Source organism: Chelonia mydas, chromosome 24, assembly GCF_015237465.2.
Source record: "Chelonia mydas isolate rCheMyd1 chromosome 24, rCheMyd1.pri.v2, whole genome shotgun sequence".
In the NCBI taxonomy this organism is placed as follows: Eukaryota; Metazoa; Chordata; order Testudines; family Cheloniidae; genus Chelonia; species Chelonia mydas.
In genome coordinates this window covers 1,082,093-1,099,364 of record NC_051264.2, presented here as the reverse complement: position 1 = coordinate 1,099,364, position 17,272 = coordinate 1,082,093, and the positions used below count along the sequence as shown (strand labels likewise).

The following is a 17,272-nucleotide window of genomic DNA, read 5'->3' as shown; positions in this document are numbered from 1 at the left end:
GCACGGTGGCAGAATCCGTAGTCCTGGAGACCAGTCGGAGCAGAGCCCTGCAATGCCTGGCTAGCGTTCGGGAGCGGGATGGCTCAGAGAGGGAATCCAGCCCAACCTTGCATGCAGCACCTTGGCCCACGCCTGGAAAGAAAAGGCAGTGGCCCTGGGCAGCCCGGTGGGATGCTGCCTCCATGTGCCCTAGGCTGTTTCAGTCAGACTGGATGCAGGAAGACAGCTCCCGTTCTCTGCCTACTCCCACCCCTTCGCTTTAAACAGCGGCTCAGTCACGCTTTTGCGTTCTGCTTCTAACTCCCCCCTCCCAGACACGGGAGGGGGCAGTACCAGGCCTGTACTCACTGGGTACGTAACAGGGTCCCTTTATGGCAGGCAGGGTGAGCTCTGCTCGGGCACTGGCTGGCCGCTTTGAAGGAGTCTCTTTAGCCCCTTTCGGCCGTCGTTTTATTTTTTGCATCATGTTTTCACCGAGTCATTGACAAGTCCCCCTTTGCTTAGCTTTGAAGGCACTCGGTTTCCCAGTGGTTACAGTGGGACCCTGTGCAGCCACGAGGCGTAACCCTACCCTGGAGCAATAGCCAGGGGCCCTGCAGGCGCCTTCTGCTCCAGCTGGCTGCAGCCAGGAGTTCCAGCCTTGGCAGAGTTTTGCTGTTTTCCTCGGTTTTCAAAATGGCCTAAGCGCCCATCACTGGCACTATACCTCGCAGGCCTGGTCCCCAGCGCCGTCTACCGCTCCGAGCAAAGCGAGAGCCAGCGGTGCTCCAGGAAGGGGCTGTACTGTTCTGACATGTAATAAAACTGCTGTTGGGCAGGACAGTCTCTGTCTGAAATAAGCTTGAGCGCAAATGTAACAGCAGCAGCCTGTGCTATGGGGCCCGCGCTGGGCAGATGCTGCCCTCCCAGCGCTCCCACGGCCCTCCCAGCCTCTCTCCAGTGGCCCTGTTAACCAGAAAGGTAAGTCACAGCCACGGCACCTCGTGGATACGTCCTTTGAGTGGAGCACATTAGCAGCACACCTGGACTTTGAACCCACAGGGCTGCAACTCACGTGGTCAGAGCTGTCTGGCCAAGGGAGCTCCTTCAAGTCTAGCTGGGGGGCTGCCTGACAAGGCTCCATGCCCCCAGGGCCCTGGGCTTGCCCACTCTGGGAGCTAGAGAATTACTCCCTCCTCACTGGGAGGGGGAAGCCCAACTCCTCAGCCAATCCCCAAGGCAGCCAGGCAAGTTTAGGGGCAGATTGTTAATGTGGAGGATGATTAGCCACTGGAACCAACTACCAAGGGGAGTGGTGGAGTCGATCTGCTGAGGGCTTCAGATCCAGCTTGACATGTGTTAGCCAGACACAAGTCACTGGGCGCAATACGGGAGCACTGGGGTGAAATTGCCTGGCCTGTGTCACCCAGGAGGTCAGACTGGATGATCTGATGGTCCCTTCTGGCCTTTAAAGCTATGAATCGCCAACTGTCTCTCCTTTGAGGAGGCGGGGGGCGGGGGGGGGTTATTCCCTTGCTTCAGCACAGCTGGAGCTACGCAGGTAAGTGCCCAGGGATGGACAGAAGGGTGCCCCTAGCTCCAGTGATGGCAGAGCAAGCCTGGGGCCAGGGACAGCATCACTTCAGAATTCACTCGAGAGCTTTGAGGGGGGAGAGATTTAACCTGCCCCTGCAGAGCTGCTGCTCAGCACAGACCCCCCCCCGGCCGGGGGCAGAGCCCCACCTGGTTAGGAAATCAGTGCGGGACATGGTTCAGCCGTCAGCACTTTGTCCAGCTGACGATCAAATAACTCCATCGTTTCTCTTCTGAGCGACTCCATCTCCATGCTCGCTGCCATTTAAATTAACACCAGCTTTGGCCCCACTTTTCATCTCCCAGGAATTAAAACAACCCACAGAATGGAGCTGTCTAACAATACAGATTTTTTTTTAATCTTTATGCGGAATGTTAGGACTTAAAATCATCAATATCGAGGGGCCCTTAAAAGCAGACTTACAAAAATTAAAATAAAATAAAAAGGAGGGTTACAGTTCTCCCATGAATAAATGTACATTTGTGTCCACTCAGCTCTCCAGAGCCAGTGTGACAAGAGAAGGAATCTAACATTACAGAAAAGAAAGGGGGGTGTGGGTAGGACAAGTTTGCAGAGACAGTCCCCAAATGATGCACAACAGGAATTGCTCCGACCCTCTGACAGTGCAACTAATTACAAATAAAATAAATGGGGGCAGGGTGGAGATGGCACAAGGAGATGCCAGAACTGTGGAGTAAGAACAGGTCTGGGACTCTTCAATTACTTCAGAGGGGCAGGCTGCCCCCTGGCCTCGCCCCCAGCCTCCCGCACTGCAATGTACACCCTACGCAGCACTTGACCGTTCAATTCCGGAGCAATCAATTCGCCCCTTCTCCCAGGGCCAGGCTAAATCAGACTAGCTTCTGACAAAGCCCAGGCCAGCTCAGGTCAAACGCAGCCGACATCTGGAGCAAACTGATCGCATGACCCGGGGCCTTGGATTCTAGGTCTAGCAGGGCAGGCAGGCTGGATGGGACTGGGTCCATTAGCCGGGAGGCCTGTGCTTCTTCCAAGAAGAAATTTGCTGGCCCTGCTAGCGCAGCACCAGCAGGCAGCCCCATGACCCCCATCCCCCAGGGCTGCCAGGACACTCCCCTGCAGAGAGGGCAGGCTGGAGCACAGCCACCATTCAGCGTGCCCAACCCAGACAGAACCTGCCTTAGATCCCATCAGCCAAGACAGTGGCTTAGATTCCTGCAAACAAAGAGGAGAGGCTGGCTGGGCCCGAGGCCTGTAGACAAGACACAATTCATGACCGTTTGGTTTGAAAACAAAGATGCCAGGCTCTAAAAGATCCCTGGGCCCGTTTCGATGCCGAACCAGCCATGGGCTAGTCATGAAACTGGTCTGAAGGGACGTTTGGGGAAAGGAGGAAAAGCTCCACTTCACTGACGTGTGTCTTAAAGTGGTGCCACCCTGCCTGGCAAGTCTGGGACACCCAACCCACGGGTGACACTTGCCCCACCTCGCAGGGGGAACTGTCAGGCAGGGTTTTAGAATGGCCTGTCTCAGCAGCACTCCAGAAACCAAGACCCAACCCTCATAATCAACAGGGTATGTCAGGCGAGGCTACCACACCCAACCCAGGAACACTCCTGCTAACTATGGAGATCTAGATCAGGTAGTAGACGCAATCTGCCACTAGCCCTGAGCCACACGTGGCTCGTGCTACGCCCTACAGGCAGATCCCAGAATTAAATAGCAGCTGCAAGAGATTGCCTTGTCTTCAAACCCATTTGTGCCCACCTGGCAGGATTGCTGGGAAGGAAAAGTCCCGGGGAGTTTTGCCAATAGCTGCAGGAGTCATCTTGCAAATCAGAGGGAAGTGTTCTGGGAGAGGGTAAGACGCTGGGAAGTACACACATACCATTTAAAATGATCCAATTGAGACAATGCATCTGACAAGCGAAAAGCTGAGTTCCCCCAACGGCTGTGATGAAGGGACACAGGGGAGCGGGCTCGCCTGTGGTTTCATTTAAATGCGTGGACAGTGTGGATTCTCTTGTACAAACACACTCACACACATGCTCGCATCTCCTCGCCACCATGTGCTGAGTGTCCACCCACGTCGAAAGAATGCAATATGAACGCAGGAGTCCCTCCCAGCAGAATCAAGATGTGCTGCCAGGATGACCCAAAAGGAAGAGAGACCCAGGGGAATCCACAATCCTAGTCAACATTCCTGGCTCCAGTTAAAAAAACAAAAAAAACAAAACAAAAGGAACACACAGACACACGCACAGAGGGCAACTCGTTACGCATCGGAGAGAGAGAAGTTCTCCTCTTCCTGGGGTTTGCAGATCCAGCTCCCATAGCTCATCTCCTCCAGCGCCCCGAAGAAGTGCCGCTTGGCTCCCTGGTAGGCCGAGGCTGCCTCCTTGGCATCTGAGTACAGCGCGAGGCTCTGCAGGTCTTTGCGGTCAGCCTTGGCACAGAGCTGCTGGAACAGGGTGAACATGCTCCTCTTGGACACGCGGGACACCTCCAGCTTTGGTCTGGAAAGGCGAAGAACACGAACAGAATGAGAACCCCAGAGAATGGAGGTGGGCCAAGGGCGCAAACAGCAGCTGGGGATGTAGGACGTGGTCCTGCAGTTGGATCCACGTGGGCAGAACCCAGTGCTTGGACAGAGTCTCATGGCAGGATCAGGGCTGTAAACCGTACCCGTGGGCAACAATGAGCAAAGCGATGCAGCAACCAGGATCTCAAGGTGCTACACACACAGCAGCTACGCCTGGAAGCCCGCTGGAGGCCTCACTGGCAGGACTGCTCCATGCGTGGGAGCGACTGGAGCAGCGTGCCCAGCGAGTGAACAGCGGGCGGATATTCTGTTCTGATTGAGATGAATCCCCGTTTTAGCTGGGGTTGGGGCTCCGGTCCCCCAAGTCCTCCCACACAGCAGGGCACAGCATGACAGCACGGAACCGCCCCTTCACAAGCTCCCCTAATGCCAGCCTCGGGCAAGGCTTCACAGCTCTTTGCTCACCCGTCTACTTTGCCTTTTGTGCCATCCAGGACTTCCACCTCGCTTTCGTCGGCAAGACACCAGTTCACGCTCGACTCCTTGGTCTTGCCCGTCTGCCTGGCGGAGTCGTACACGCTAACTCTCCCCACCTACATGGCCAGAAGGAGACAAGAGGGTTGGCTCAGCAGAGTGGGGCACATGCACGCAGCTAAGAGGGGTGTGTGGTTCTCAGAACTGGTAGACGGGTAATGCAGCTGTGGCCCCCACTAGCGACCTGCCAGCTGGAGTGCCCAGCAATTGCTTTGCATTCTAGCTTGCCCCACCAGCAAAGCATTTATTATGTTTCTTAATCTCAGCTACGCCACGCACACCCAATTCAAAGGCCGCCCCACGACAGCCCCTGGAGAGACGGCTCACTGGAGCTCTGGTTAGATCTGGCATGCGTGGAATCTGGAGAGTTTACTGAGCCTTGCCCAGGCACCATCGTACGCACAAAGGGCTCATTAACCACTCACACCTACCAGATGTGGCAGTGGGCTGAAAGACAGGGAAGCACAGAACCAGCCACTATGATTTCTCTGTCCTGAACCCAGTCTCTGGTCCGACAAATACCAGAAAGAACTTAAACTTTCCTGCTACAGCTGGAAGGTGGCAGGATCACTGAGCATGAACCTTCCGGCAGGTAGTCTACCAAGCCCCACTAATACAGAATGCACCAGCTCAGATGGCTGGACCCTTGTGCTGAGAGGAGAGAATGGAAACGTTAAGACCTGCCAAGCCTACAGTACCTCAGGATGTTTAACATGATACGGAGCCTGGAGACCTGCTTCAAATGTGCTCCCGTCTCTCGACATGCGGCAGCAGATTGCACGTGTCAGGTGACCCTGGCTGTATAGGTAACCTGGGAAAAGACACATGCAGGCATTAGGAAACAGAGCAGCTGCATTGTTAATGGGCAGGCAGAAATCTAAGAAGATGCACCGCTCAGCTCAGAAAGCCGGAGGCCGATAAGGATCAGGAAAGCAATTTTCCTATCACTAGACACTTCCTTGGTCATTAACACGTGTGACGCAGCAGGGACGGGGGAGTGTTGACCTGGGAATGTGGCAGGGGAGTTTCACTGGGGATGGGAGACCTGAGAGCCTGTAACCTGAGCCAGGAGGGGGATGCCACATTCCCAGGTCAACACTCCCCCCCCGCTGCGTCACAACACGTGAAGAGTTCAGTTTTACAGATTGCAACATCTGTGGCCATAAAACATTTACAGGCAACTTCGATCTCCCCCTTGTCCGCACGCATCCAAACCAAGAGCCAAGGAGAAAATCCCCATGTATCCCCATGGTTAAAATCCACAAGGTCCCATGTGTTTCCTAATGGTGCAGCTCTGCTGGAATCAACATTTTAGCCTTCGGTTCCCATGCCCCCTGGTGAATTTCTTTTCCATTACTGTAGTAAGGAGGTTACTGGCACTTAGCATTTGCAGCCCAGCTGAGAGCACAGTGCGCTCAGCGCTGGAAGGGGCTCAGAGTTTCATACCGAGCGTGACGGAGCTGAGGTACACTGGCTGCATAAAATGCGACAGCAATGCCCCTTGCAGGCCCAGCACATTCCAGCGCAGGATTTTGTCGCTGCAGGACATGGTGCGCAGCCTCTCCCCATGCTGGATCCCATCCCATGTAGGCACAATGTCACTCGACTCCACGGGAATGGTGCCTTCCCCTGCGGGAGAGGAAAGGAAAGGGAATTTGCAAAGAGCCAGCCAGCCCACTCGGCTACAAAACCCCCTTCCACAGAGGGTGCACACCAGGCCAGCACGCTCCACGAGCTCCCTGAAGTGCGCACGCACACCTCCGAGATGGCATGGCCCCATGCAGACCGAGCACAATATGCTCCTGCACCCAGTGCCCTGCGGCCAGGTCCCGCTGCGCAAGCTCTCACGTGAAGCCAAGGGAGAGATGGGTAGACTAGAGAGAGGTAAGTTTTCACACGGCTGAAGCCCAATTAGCTTGCGCTTGAGAAGGAGGTCAGTGCCACATAAGCATTGGTACTGGATTCAGACAAAAGCCGGAAGGTGGAGCGTGACTTTCCACCTACACAACCCCTTATTCGTCCCCTTCACCCATTCTCTAACCCTCTCTGCCTTTGCTCACTTGAGCCTAAGGCAATAACAAGCACAGAGGGGAGAAAGGCCTGTAGGACATCACCTCTCCAGTGCCTAACCCTGCAGGTGCTCAGAGTCACAGGGATACACGCTAGCCCCCTCCCCATGCCAGCTCCACTCTCCCACCTCCTGCAGCTCTCTGTTGGACACAGGGGAGCGGAGGGTCCTTTCCTAGAGAGGTAGCTGTGAAACTCCTAGCCTTTGGCCCCAGGGCTCTGATTCTCCAATCATGTTACCATGTGGAAGACTTAATGGAGCAAGCCCCGCATCTGGCCAGGGGTTACTAGCAGGGAGCACTTCCTGCTGCTGATCCTCAGGGTGACTGGAAGATACAGACGCCAGCATTCTCGGCACTGCAGCATGCTCGGAGCGAGGGCTCTTGAGGCTTTGCAAGACTCACCATTCTCCACCTTGGTGCGCAGTTTACCCTGCTTGGGATTCTCAAAGAGAGGCTGATGCTGGCTCTCCCCCACTGTGCTTGCCTGGTCACTGCAGGATTTATCGAAGAGGGCCCCATCTCCACAAGGCGCCGTGCTAGAAACACACCAACAGCCCCTGCTGAGTTAGCGTAAACCCAAAGGACACGGAAATAACGCGGGCTATGCCGGACTCCTACGCTGGCACGGCTCAACAGTTACTGCACCAGGAGAGTTTGTTATCAAGGTTTGCTCAAGTCACTTCCACTCCAGGCCTGCCTAAACATGCAGCTTTATCTTTACTTCCCTAGCTCCCGGGGGCATGGGAGGAGAAATACATTAAAGATTTAAAGCCCTTTGAACGCTATAGAGGAGTGAGGTATCATCCAGCACTCTCAGAAAGGCACTGCAACTCCTGCTATCCAGCCCCCAAACCTATCGGTAGATGGGGATTGGGAAGGTCAGGGGAGAGCCTGGGGCTCATGCCCATTAGAGGACACAGATCAGCTGGGGTAGAGTAATGGGGCAGCCTCAGCAAAGGTTAGCAGCACCGTGTGCCGCACAGACCTGACGTAGAGGTGAAAGGTCACGTCATCTTTTATTTTGAGCCTGTTTTCTCCTGCTGACTCAAATATGCTCTGTTCTGTGGAGGAGGGATCAGCGGGATTGTACTTCATCAGCTCACTGTAGAGAAACCTGGAAACAAACACGATGGGTCAGAAGATGGCCTGGTTCCACCCCAACCCCCACACGTGACCGGGACAGGCAGTGCCCCAGCTGCAGTCTCTGATGAAGGTGAAAAAGAGCTTCAGTGAAACACATGATGTGGTTCGCTGTGTCTGTCGGTTTGGGTGCATGAGGGGGACACCCAGGAGAGGTGACTCTGCGGAGAGTACTTTGGAGCCTGGGAGTGGACACCTGCATTGGCAGCCCCAGCCCAGAAGCCAAGGGCCGAACAGGTAACAGAGGTCAAACCCCCCCTCAGGTCAGTGGAGAGGGATACTTGTAGGAGAACGTGGGGCGCTTACCCGGTTGCGGCTCGCAGGTACTCACCCTGCGGGGAAGACGACGCCGAGACTGCCAACCGAGCAGCTTTCATCAGCGCGAAGTTCCCTCAAGCTGAGACAGTCCCAGCGAGGGCTGAGCGCTGGCTGTGTCGTTAGCACAGCGACAGGACTGGGCTGCGATCACCGGCTCTGTTATTGCTACTTTTGTCCAAGCGCAGGGGAAACCGTGAGGTTTCTTACACACTGCCAAGGACTAATGGAAAACTGCAGCTCCAGCGCAGTCTGCGTCGAGACCTCCCAGCTTTGTGCGGTAAGGCAAAGTTCAGCCTGAACCACTTCCCCTGCTCTCACCCCGTACCAGAGCGGGCAAACAGCCTGCCCACCACGGCCCCAGGGACTAATGGGAAGGACAAAGCCGCAGGTCACAAGCCCACGGTTGCACTAACTCACTGATCTGCTGGGGACCTGCTCCCCTCGTCCCCGGGGTGGAGGAACACATCAAGTGTAGTGACAAGCACAGACACAGGTGCAGGCTGTCACTGAGGGGCTGGCGTTGTTTTGAACAGCTGGATGGGGTACAGATAGGGACCGGAATTAGTCCGGATTCTCTCTCTCGCTATTTAAAAGGTGCAATGCTAAATGCATGAGGGAGGAGAGAGCAATCGGGGTTGTGGGACTTAGCCTGGGCAAGCCTTGCCCAGCAGCCTGGGCTGGGTTTGTTACCCCCTATGGCAAGATCGCACCGATAAGGTTTGATGGAGCAATTAGAACTGGAAGAGCCTAAGTGTGGGGGTTGGATCTGAAGAGACGCTCTGACTCAGAAGACAGTGCTCCATCTTTAGAGCCCTGCGCGGATCTGTGGATATAAATCTGTATCCGCGGAACCGCAGGGCTTTCCTGGGAACCTCAGTGGCAAAAGGAGCAGAATGCGGGACCACTGTTGCCAGGAGTCAGCGCCCCACGCCGGCAGCTCCTCTGGCATGGCTGTACCGGATATAAATATATAAATTTGTATCTGCGCAAGGCTCTATCCATCTTGGGCGGAGCAGCGCTGTGCTTGGATTGAGATAGTGCATGGCACCGTGGGGCGTGCAGCTTCTGCATTGCTCTCCTTTGTATTGCACGAGTGTGGCTGCAATCTGATCCCTCCTACAGATGGTAAGTACCACCTGGGGGTCCTGACAAATTGCCAGCATGTCAGTAATGTGGGCAACAGTCATGCATGACCCTTCCTTGTAAGACACAGCGTCGCTGTGCTTCACAGCCAGATAGATAAACAGCAAGTGTTGGAAACCACAGCTCCTACGCACCACAGCATTCTCTGCAGACACTGACACTGGCTGTGGTCCTGGAGAGGGGTTTGCCAGCTAGGCAGAGGTCCCGGGACAATACGGGCAGCTAGGTGTTCCCTTTCATGCCTTTCTCCCGAGACTCCCTCCAAACAGAGAACAAAGATTCCCCCGTCCCTCACCTCACGAAGCCTCGTCGGGAAATGATTTCTGCATGGCAGTCATTCACAGTCTCTCCCTTCAGGCTCAGCTCCTCCCCCTTCACGCAGCGATTACCTAGAGGGCGAGGGAGGGAAGAGTCTCACAATGCCAACGCACGGGCTCCTCTGAAAAGGCAGTGTTTTATCTCACCAAATCTTACTGCTCTGGGCTCCTGAGCAGCATGGCTCCAGTTACCGGGGATCATTATCCCGGCCAAGTCAGTTAGAAATGAACAGGACAGAATTCCACTCCACACAGAAATCGCTTGCCTCTTTTTATGAGCAGCACAAATCTAGATCTACCCAGCTTGACGCCAGGGTCCCTTCAAACCTGGAGGCCTCATTTGCCCATCCTCTGAGAAGCAAAGCAGTGCCAACCACCTAAGGAGAGGGGGATTTTGGAATCTAAAGCTGAGGTAAGCTGTAGGACCTCGTGCTGTTTGACACCAGCAGCGAAAATCCAGGCTCTGATGCACAGGCTAGCGCGTAGCAGTGCAAGCAAAGATTATGAGCGTTATAGCTGAAGGCACGTTCGCTTTGTTTTCTCCTTTTATAACTAGATTACTGGTGACAACGTGTGAACCCTGGGAACGTTCTTTAACCCCGTGGGATGTTGAGTGGGGACTGTGTCACATTCTCCCTGAAGGAGCCCATAGGATTGGCCAGTGCCTACTTCTAGTAAGAAATGTATCTAGCTAGGGAGTCTGAGTTCAATGCATGCTGGAAGTAGTGGCTCATACCTGTGCCAATGCTGACCACAACTCCCAGGCCCTCTTCTCCTCGCCTCATGATGATTGCAGCCAGGATCTTCCGTCCGAGCAGGCTGTGCTGGATGCGAGCAGTGAGGGCGTTGAAGCGCTGGTGGCTTAGCATAGCTATCTGATCATGCAGGGTACTGCCGCTCACAGGGAGCTGGAAGGGGGACACAACACCAGCATTGCTAAGAGATCACACGCGGGTCATTCCTTTTCGTAAACAAAGAATCAAGAAGGAAGCCGATAGGAAACACAGCTATTCAGTGGGAGGGCAGAATCCAGAGCACACAAATGTCAAGGGAAAGAGCAGGCGAGTATACAGAGGCGAGTTTAAGAGCAGGCGAGTATATAGAGGTGAGTTTGCCATGGGCCAGAACAGCACAAAAGGCCAATGCAATTTTGGGCTACGAACGCAGAGATTACCACGGCGTGGAGGGGACACCTCCTTAGAGAACTCTGCTGTACACATGCTCCAAATCTCACGCTCAGCTCTGAGCCCAACACCAGTGGATAGTCTTGCTTCCTGACAGCAAGATGGACTGGGGTGAGGAACAGTCTCCCCAGGGAAGGAATGGAAACCCCATCACTGAGAACGTTTAAAACTGAACAGCAAGGAACAATTTTGCCCCAGCTCCCCAGGACTTAGCTAGTAGGACTTCGTCTGTCACAAGCACCTACGGAATTCTTCCTCTGGGTGCTTGTGGGGAGAGTTTATGGTGCGCACCTGGCTGCCTTCTCTGGCACTGCTCTGAATCCCCTTTTACTAGGCAAGATCTCATCTGCCAGGATCAGCTCTGCAGCAGGGAACACACATCTTAGGAGATTGCAGAGCTCAAAGCAGGACTCAGAACGGCACAGAACTGGGACAGCAATTCTGCCAGAATTAGAGCTTTGTTCACAACTGATGTGCTGTTTCGGAGCTGCTGTGCGATATCTGAAGGTGCCACAAGGCGGTGTAAGAATGATTGAACTTGGAAAGCGGAATCACATTGTGTGCTTACTCTTACCCAAGGGACCATGCTTCAGCTGCTCATGGATCAGAGTTTGGGGTTAGCTCAGTCCAGTACCAGATGCTGGCAGGAGGCAGGGTCAGAGTATGTGTGTGTCCTACTGGGAGCAGCTCTAGCACATGCCAGGAAAGGATGAGAAAGCCAGCCACAAGGATAACAGACCCAGCTTGGCTCTACCTTTACAAGTCACTGATCAGCACAGCGCTCCCACCAGACTGAACAGCAGGATGACAAATGACACCCTAGCTCTGAGGAGAGAGAAATTACCTCTGTGATGCTCAGTCCTTCGGTGCGCTCAGCCTTCTCCGTTTCCCCAATCAGGACTCTGAGCGCTGCATCGGCCGCTTCCTGCTTGCCTTGCTTTTTGTTGTGTGCAGTCACAGCTGGGAACCAACGACCTCCAACCTTGGCTTGGTAGACAAACCTACAGAGGTAGCAGCAGCATGTCACTGGGAGAGCAATGTTTAAAAACGAAGTGGTTTTAATTTGTACCTGCCAACTGTAAGGAGGCAGAATGAAGCTCTGACAGTAGCTAGCTCTGTTACCAGCTTGCAGCTTCCCCAGGAATTTGCTATGCTAGGCAGGAGTCTGTGCCTACTTCAGGACAGCACAGACAGTGCCAGTTTTGTCATGGACATTCACAGCAACTTACTTCGGATCGTGAGGAGGTCCTGTCTGATCGATCATTTTGAACTCTGCTGCAAACCCATTGGAACGGGCATATTCCAGCAGGCCACTGACAGGATTGGCATTGAGGTATTTGATCAGCTCCCCAATTCCCTTGGCTGTTGCTGCTTTTGACTCATCTGGATTCAGGGGCTGAGCAACAGGCGGATCCAGGGACGGCTCGCTTGGGACCTCTACGGAAGGCTAAAGAAGAGTTAGACAAGAGAAGCCAGATAAATATTTAGGAGTACATACTACGGCACGGTAGCTGCACACAGCCAGCCTTGGCTACTGCCGGCTGACCCACCCGGGGTAAAATCCTACTAGAAGAAGGTTTAAAGGTGCAAGGGTCTCTCTACCTGTTCTGGGAAGAACTGCCCCCCAGCCTCCCCGCGGAGGATCTTCACAGCAACCTCAGCTGCCATCTGCTTTGCTCCCTTCTTGCTGTTGGCTATCACCGCGGGGAAAGTCTGCTCACCCACCTTCACGCAGTATTTGAACCTGACAGGATGTTACACCATGAGAAGAATGTTAAACCCAGAAGCTTGAGTCTGTTCTTTGCACCAACTCCCAGTTCAAGTCGGGCTAAAGATGCACGAGGAACATTTCCAAGTTATCAGCAGTTTAAGAGCATCAGGATGACTGGATGCTCCAAAAGCACTGGCATGGCACTGCCACGCACGGTATTCAGAACTGGCCCCTGAGCTCTGAGCTTGTCCTTGGGTTGGAGGCACCCAGCCTCCCAGGAGGAAGGCATTCCTTGACCTCTTTCTGGGGTGCACAGGACCTCGAGGGAGCCAGGTCCAGTCGTCCTTGAGCAAGATGAGCACTCAGATAACACAGTGAAGTGTATGGCAACCTGGACAGATGGGGCAACCTGGCTGGTTCCTCTGATTGAAGAACACCCCTCCCCCCAATTAACATGATGTGCCATACTTGGGGTCATGGGGTGGTCCCTCCTGGGACAGCAGCTGGAATTCGCACGTGCTCCCTGACTTCTGTCCATATTCCATTAATATGCTGATGGGGTTCTTCCCAGAGGACAAGTGTAGCTGTGCCGCGGCAGATGGAGGCTCTGGTTCTGGGTGTGCAGGCTATGGCAAGAAGCGGAGAGGAGACCAGAGCACAGATCTCAACCTCTGACAGGTTGCTGCTGTCAGGCACTAGACCAGGGGCTGCAACTTTCTGTCAGCTCAGCGACGCTAACTACAGGGCAAAGCCAACCCGGCCAAGAGAACGAGCACCAGACTGCATCAAGAGCACCCCAGCTTCGCATAGGCGGTTCTGCTGCCGCACCCCTTTTTATACTCATAAGAAGCCACGTTTGCTACAAGCAAGAGAAGCGTGGGGCTCTTCGTGGAACGTTCAGGCCATTCTGGGCAATACCCAATTAGCACCTGAGAGGGCTAATTGCAGAAAGAGAAAGGCGGGGGAGCCCTTATACAGGCTTGAAATAGTTTCCCACACACAATTTGGAATCACATTTCCTTTTGGGAAGGGACGATCTCTAGCTTGTTTACTTCACCCTCCCCTGCCAGCTAGTGCTGGGCCAGCCCGTCCCAATCCCTGCCTGCTTTGCGCTGCGTCTGTGAATGGAAAAACTCAGCAGCAGCAGCAGAGGACAGCTCTTTTGGGAGAGCAGGGCTGAGAACACGGGCATCAAGGCACCGATTTCAGCCTGAACGTCGCCCAGAACAAGCAGCACGGGACTCACCAACTCTGCTTCGGAGCTGTCTGGGACGAATGACTCCTCCCCTTCCATGCCATCCTCCCCTTCGTTCTCAGCTTCGCGCATCAGGATTTTCATGGCATTGGCAGCTGCCTCCTGCTTGGCCAGTTTTTTGCTACCTGCTTCCGCTGGTGGGAACCGGCGCCCATTTATAACAGCCTGGAACTTAAATCTTTGTAGAGGAAGAGAGAAGGACAAACATGTGACCGGTCACTCTGGATACCAACCTGCCCCTCCTGCACTACACCTCTAGCCCAGCTCTTGGAACTCTAGTGGGAAGGAGCTGCTGGTCCTCACGGTGTAGAAGCAAACAAGCCACAGCTGCAGAAGGGCCAGATGCACCAAAGATGCAATCTGACTTTGGTGTAAGCCTTCAGAGGCTTCATTTAGAAGTTTACACAGCCTTCCACCGCAGATGTGGTGGCAGAGACCCCAGGGAGTTTAGCCCTAACGCTGCAGAGTGAGTCTCCTTGGTCCAGAGGCACCAGAGGCTGCATGAGTCATTAACTCATTGGCTGCTCTCACCGTACAGAGTGCAAATCCAAGACAGTCTCCTGCATGGGGGAAAGAAAGGTTGAAAACCGGTCTAGTGGCAGCCTGAATCATCACGTCTGTGCCTAGTCACTTTGGGTCAGTTTGTCCCTCAGGCAGGATCTGCCCTGCCTGCCTAGAGGGCATTTAAGAGCTGCCAGCCAACTCTCTGCACAGCATCTTTGCCAGGCACTTCCTCGTTTAAATCTTTTGTCTTTGACAGATGTGCCTGCCTCTCTCTCAGGGGCAGACCCCAATGGCAGCTTATGCCAGCTAGATTCCTTTCTGGCACCCAGCCTTTTGCAGAGGCGGACTCCTCTTAGGAAAAAGCAGGTTGAACTGCACTAGGGACAGGTCGTTGGGGCTAAATCCATTCAGACCTTTCCCTAAAGAGAAAGCTTGGATTTTGTCTTTGGGAAATAGGCCGATTTTCCTGTCTAGTAAGCCTATTGACATATTCCAATGTGGCATAAACGGTGCCTTTCCAGTGCCCAGGAATGGCCACAATATCAGAAAGTATCCTCAACAGACTAACCATAAAAGCCCAGAAAAAAATCCCATTCTATGACTGCAAGTTACGTGCTATGCGCCGAACTGCCACACCAATGAGACACTTGCAGCTAGTGACACGCCGCAGAGCTGCTAATAATAGGTTCCAGGAGGTTAAATCCCAGCAGTGCAAATGGTGTTGGGATAAGAAAACAGACTCAATGGCATGAAACCATAGGAAACCTAGAGGACATTTCTCCCCCTCCCCCAGTAAGTTGCTGCAGAGGATTTCCCACTCCTCGTCAGAGACATCAGCGTCTGTTCATCCGTTTTCAGGGGGAACGCTCTCTCTAGAAGTTATCTTCCTCTATTTCCCCTGCCTTTACTGACTTCCCCTCATTTTACTCTTATTCCAGTCCTTCTAGAGGCAACTCTAGAGTCAGTGGGAGTTGCAACTGCGTAAGTGAGAGAAGTGGGCTGTTTAGACGCTCAGCTCCTTTTGGTTTCCTTTCCAGCTGAGCAATTCAGCAGAGTAAAATACCAGAAAGGACAGCACTGTGTGTTCCTTTTCTGTCCTGCTCACTGGTGGCTGTGGGGTTTCGGAGGGAAAGAGCTGGTCGTGTTGGCAAATGGTCTTTCCTATTTCCTAGTTAAGAGGCCTTGAGTCCTTTGGGTGAGGCGCATGAGCCTTGGAGGTGATTAGACTCGTTGTCCCAGGAGGAAGCATTGCAAATACTGACACCCTGGCCCTGCAAATCTAGGATGAGGCAATTAGATTGGAAGTTCATGGAGGCCAAACAGAATCACAGGAATGCGGTGCTGACAGGGACCTCGACAAGTCATCAAGTCCAGCCCCCTGCTCTGTGGCAGGGCCAAGTAAACCTAGACCATCCCTGACAGGGGTTGGTCCAACTTATTTTTAAAAGTTTCCAATGATGGGGACTCCATGGCCTCCCTTGAAGCCTATTCCAGAGCTTAACTCCCCTTAGAGTTAGAAAGTTTTTCCTAATATCTAACCTAAGTCTCCCTTGAAGATGAAACCCATTGCTTCTGGTCTTACCTTCAGTGGACATGGAGAACAATTGATCACCAGCCTCATTATATCAGTCCCCACAAGACTGAACATTCCCAGGGTTTTTAACCTTTCTGCATAGGTCAGGTTCTCTAAACCTTTGATAATTGTTGTTGCTCTCCTCTGGACTCTCTCCAATTTGTCCCCATCTTTCTTAAATTGTGGTGCCCGAAACTGGACACAGGACTCCACCTAGAGCCTCACCAGTGCCAAGTAGAGCGGGACAATCAACTCCTGTGTCTTACATACAACACGCCTGTTAATACACCCCAGAACCATATCAGCCTTTTTGCAGCTGCATTCCATTGATGATTCATATTCAGTTTGTGATCCACTATAACCCCCTGATCCTTTCTAGCAGTACAACCACTCACACAGTTATTCCCCATTTTGGAGTTGTGTGTTTGATTTTTTCCTTCCTAAGTGAAGTACTTGGCACTTGTCTTACTTGAATTTCATCTTGTTGAATTCAGACCAATTCTCCAATTTGTCAAGGTCATTTTGAATTATAATCCTGTCCTCCAAAGTGCTTGCAACTCCTCCCAGCTTGGAGTCAACTGCGAATTTTATAAGCATGCTCTCCACTCGATTATCCAAGTCATTAATTAAAATATTGACTAGCATTAGACCCAGGACTGACCAGTGCAGAAACCCCCTAGATGTGTCCCCCCAATGTGACAGCAAACCATTGATAACAACTCCTTGAGTTCGGTCTTTTAACCAGCTGTGCACCCACCTTATAGTACAGTCATCTAGACCACATTTTCCAGTTTGCTTATGAGACTGTCATCAGGGACTGTGTCAAAAGCCTGACTAAAAATCAAGGTATATCACGTCTACTGCTTCCCCCCATCCACTGGGCCAGTAACCCTGTCAAGGAAGGAAGTTAAGTTGGTTTGGCATGATTTGTTCTTGACAAATCCATGCCGACTATTCCTTACAACCCCATTATCCTCCAGGTGCTCACTAACTGATTGTTTAAGAATTTGCTCTAGTATCTTTTCAGGTACTGATGTTAGGCTGACCGGTCTTATTATTCTCCACATCCTATTCCTTCCCCTGTTTGCAGCAAGGTATTACATTTGCCCATCTCTAGTCTTCTGGAACCTCTTCCATCCTCTAGGAGTTCTCAAAAATAATTACTTCAGCTAGTTCCTGAACTACCGTAGGATGAGTCTGATCGGCCCTGATGACGTGAATACATCTAACTTATATAAATACTCTTTAACCCGTTCTTTCCCTATTTTGACTTGCATTCCTTCCCCCCGGTTGTTAAGGGTATTTGTGTTGAGCATCTGGTCACAATTAACTTTTTTAGTGAAGACTGAAGCAAACAGGCACGAAGCACCTCAGCTTTCTTGATGTCACCAGTTATTAGCTCTCCTTTCCCAAGCGAAAACAACGAGGCG

General features: G+C 52.9%; 1 protein-coding gene across 7 annotated transcripts in view; it reads right to left on the bottom strand.

Annotated features, from left to right (window-relative positions):
• Positions 1–1,909: 1,909 nt before the first annotated feature.
• The window catches only part of ADAR (adenosine deaminase RNA specific), a 28,949-nt gene continuing 13,586 nt past the window's right edge, over positions 1,910–17,272 (bottom strand). For 6 of the 7 annotated variants that reach the window (XM_043535129.1, XM_037883376.2, XM_043535127.1 and 3 more), the window contains exons 3-15: positions 13,757–13,943; positions 12,979–13,136; positions 12,402–12,543; positions 12,029–12,246; positions 11,644–11,800; positions 10,352–10,523; positions 9,594–9,687; positions 7,683–7,811; positions 7,100–7,233; positions 6,075–6,257; positions 5,327–5,439; positions 4,560–4,687; positions 1,910–4,068 (exon numbers count right to left, since the gene is read on the bottom strand). In XM_043535129.1, the coding sequence (XP_043391064.1) occupies positions 3,828–4,068; positions 4,560–4,687; positions 5,327–5,439; positions 6,075–6,257; positions 7,100–7,233; positions 7,683–7,811; positions 9,594–9,687; positions 10,352–10,523; positions 11,644–11,800; positions 12,029–12,246; positions 12,402–12,543; positions 12,979–13,136; positions 13,757–13,943 (2,056 nt within the window). In that variant the 3' untranslated portion in view covers positions 1,910–3,827. The remainder of the gene's footprint in view (positions 4,069–4,559; positions 4,688–5,326; positions 5,440–6,074; positions 6,258–7,099; positions 7,234–7,682; positions 7,812–9,593; positions 9,688–10,351; positions 10,524–11,643; positions 11,801–12,028; positions 12,247–12,401; positions 12,544–12,978; positions 13,137–13,756; positions 13,944–17,272) is intronic. The other variant, XM_037883377.2, reaches the window with a different exon arrangement.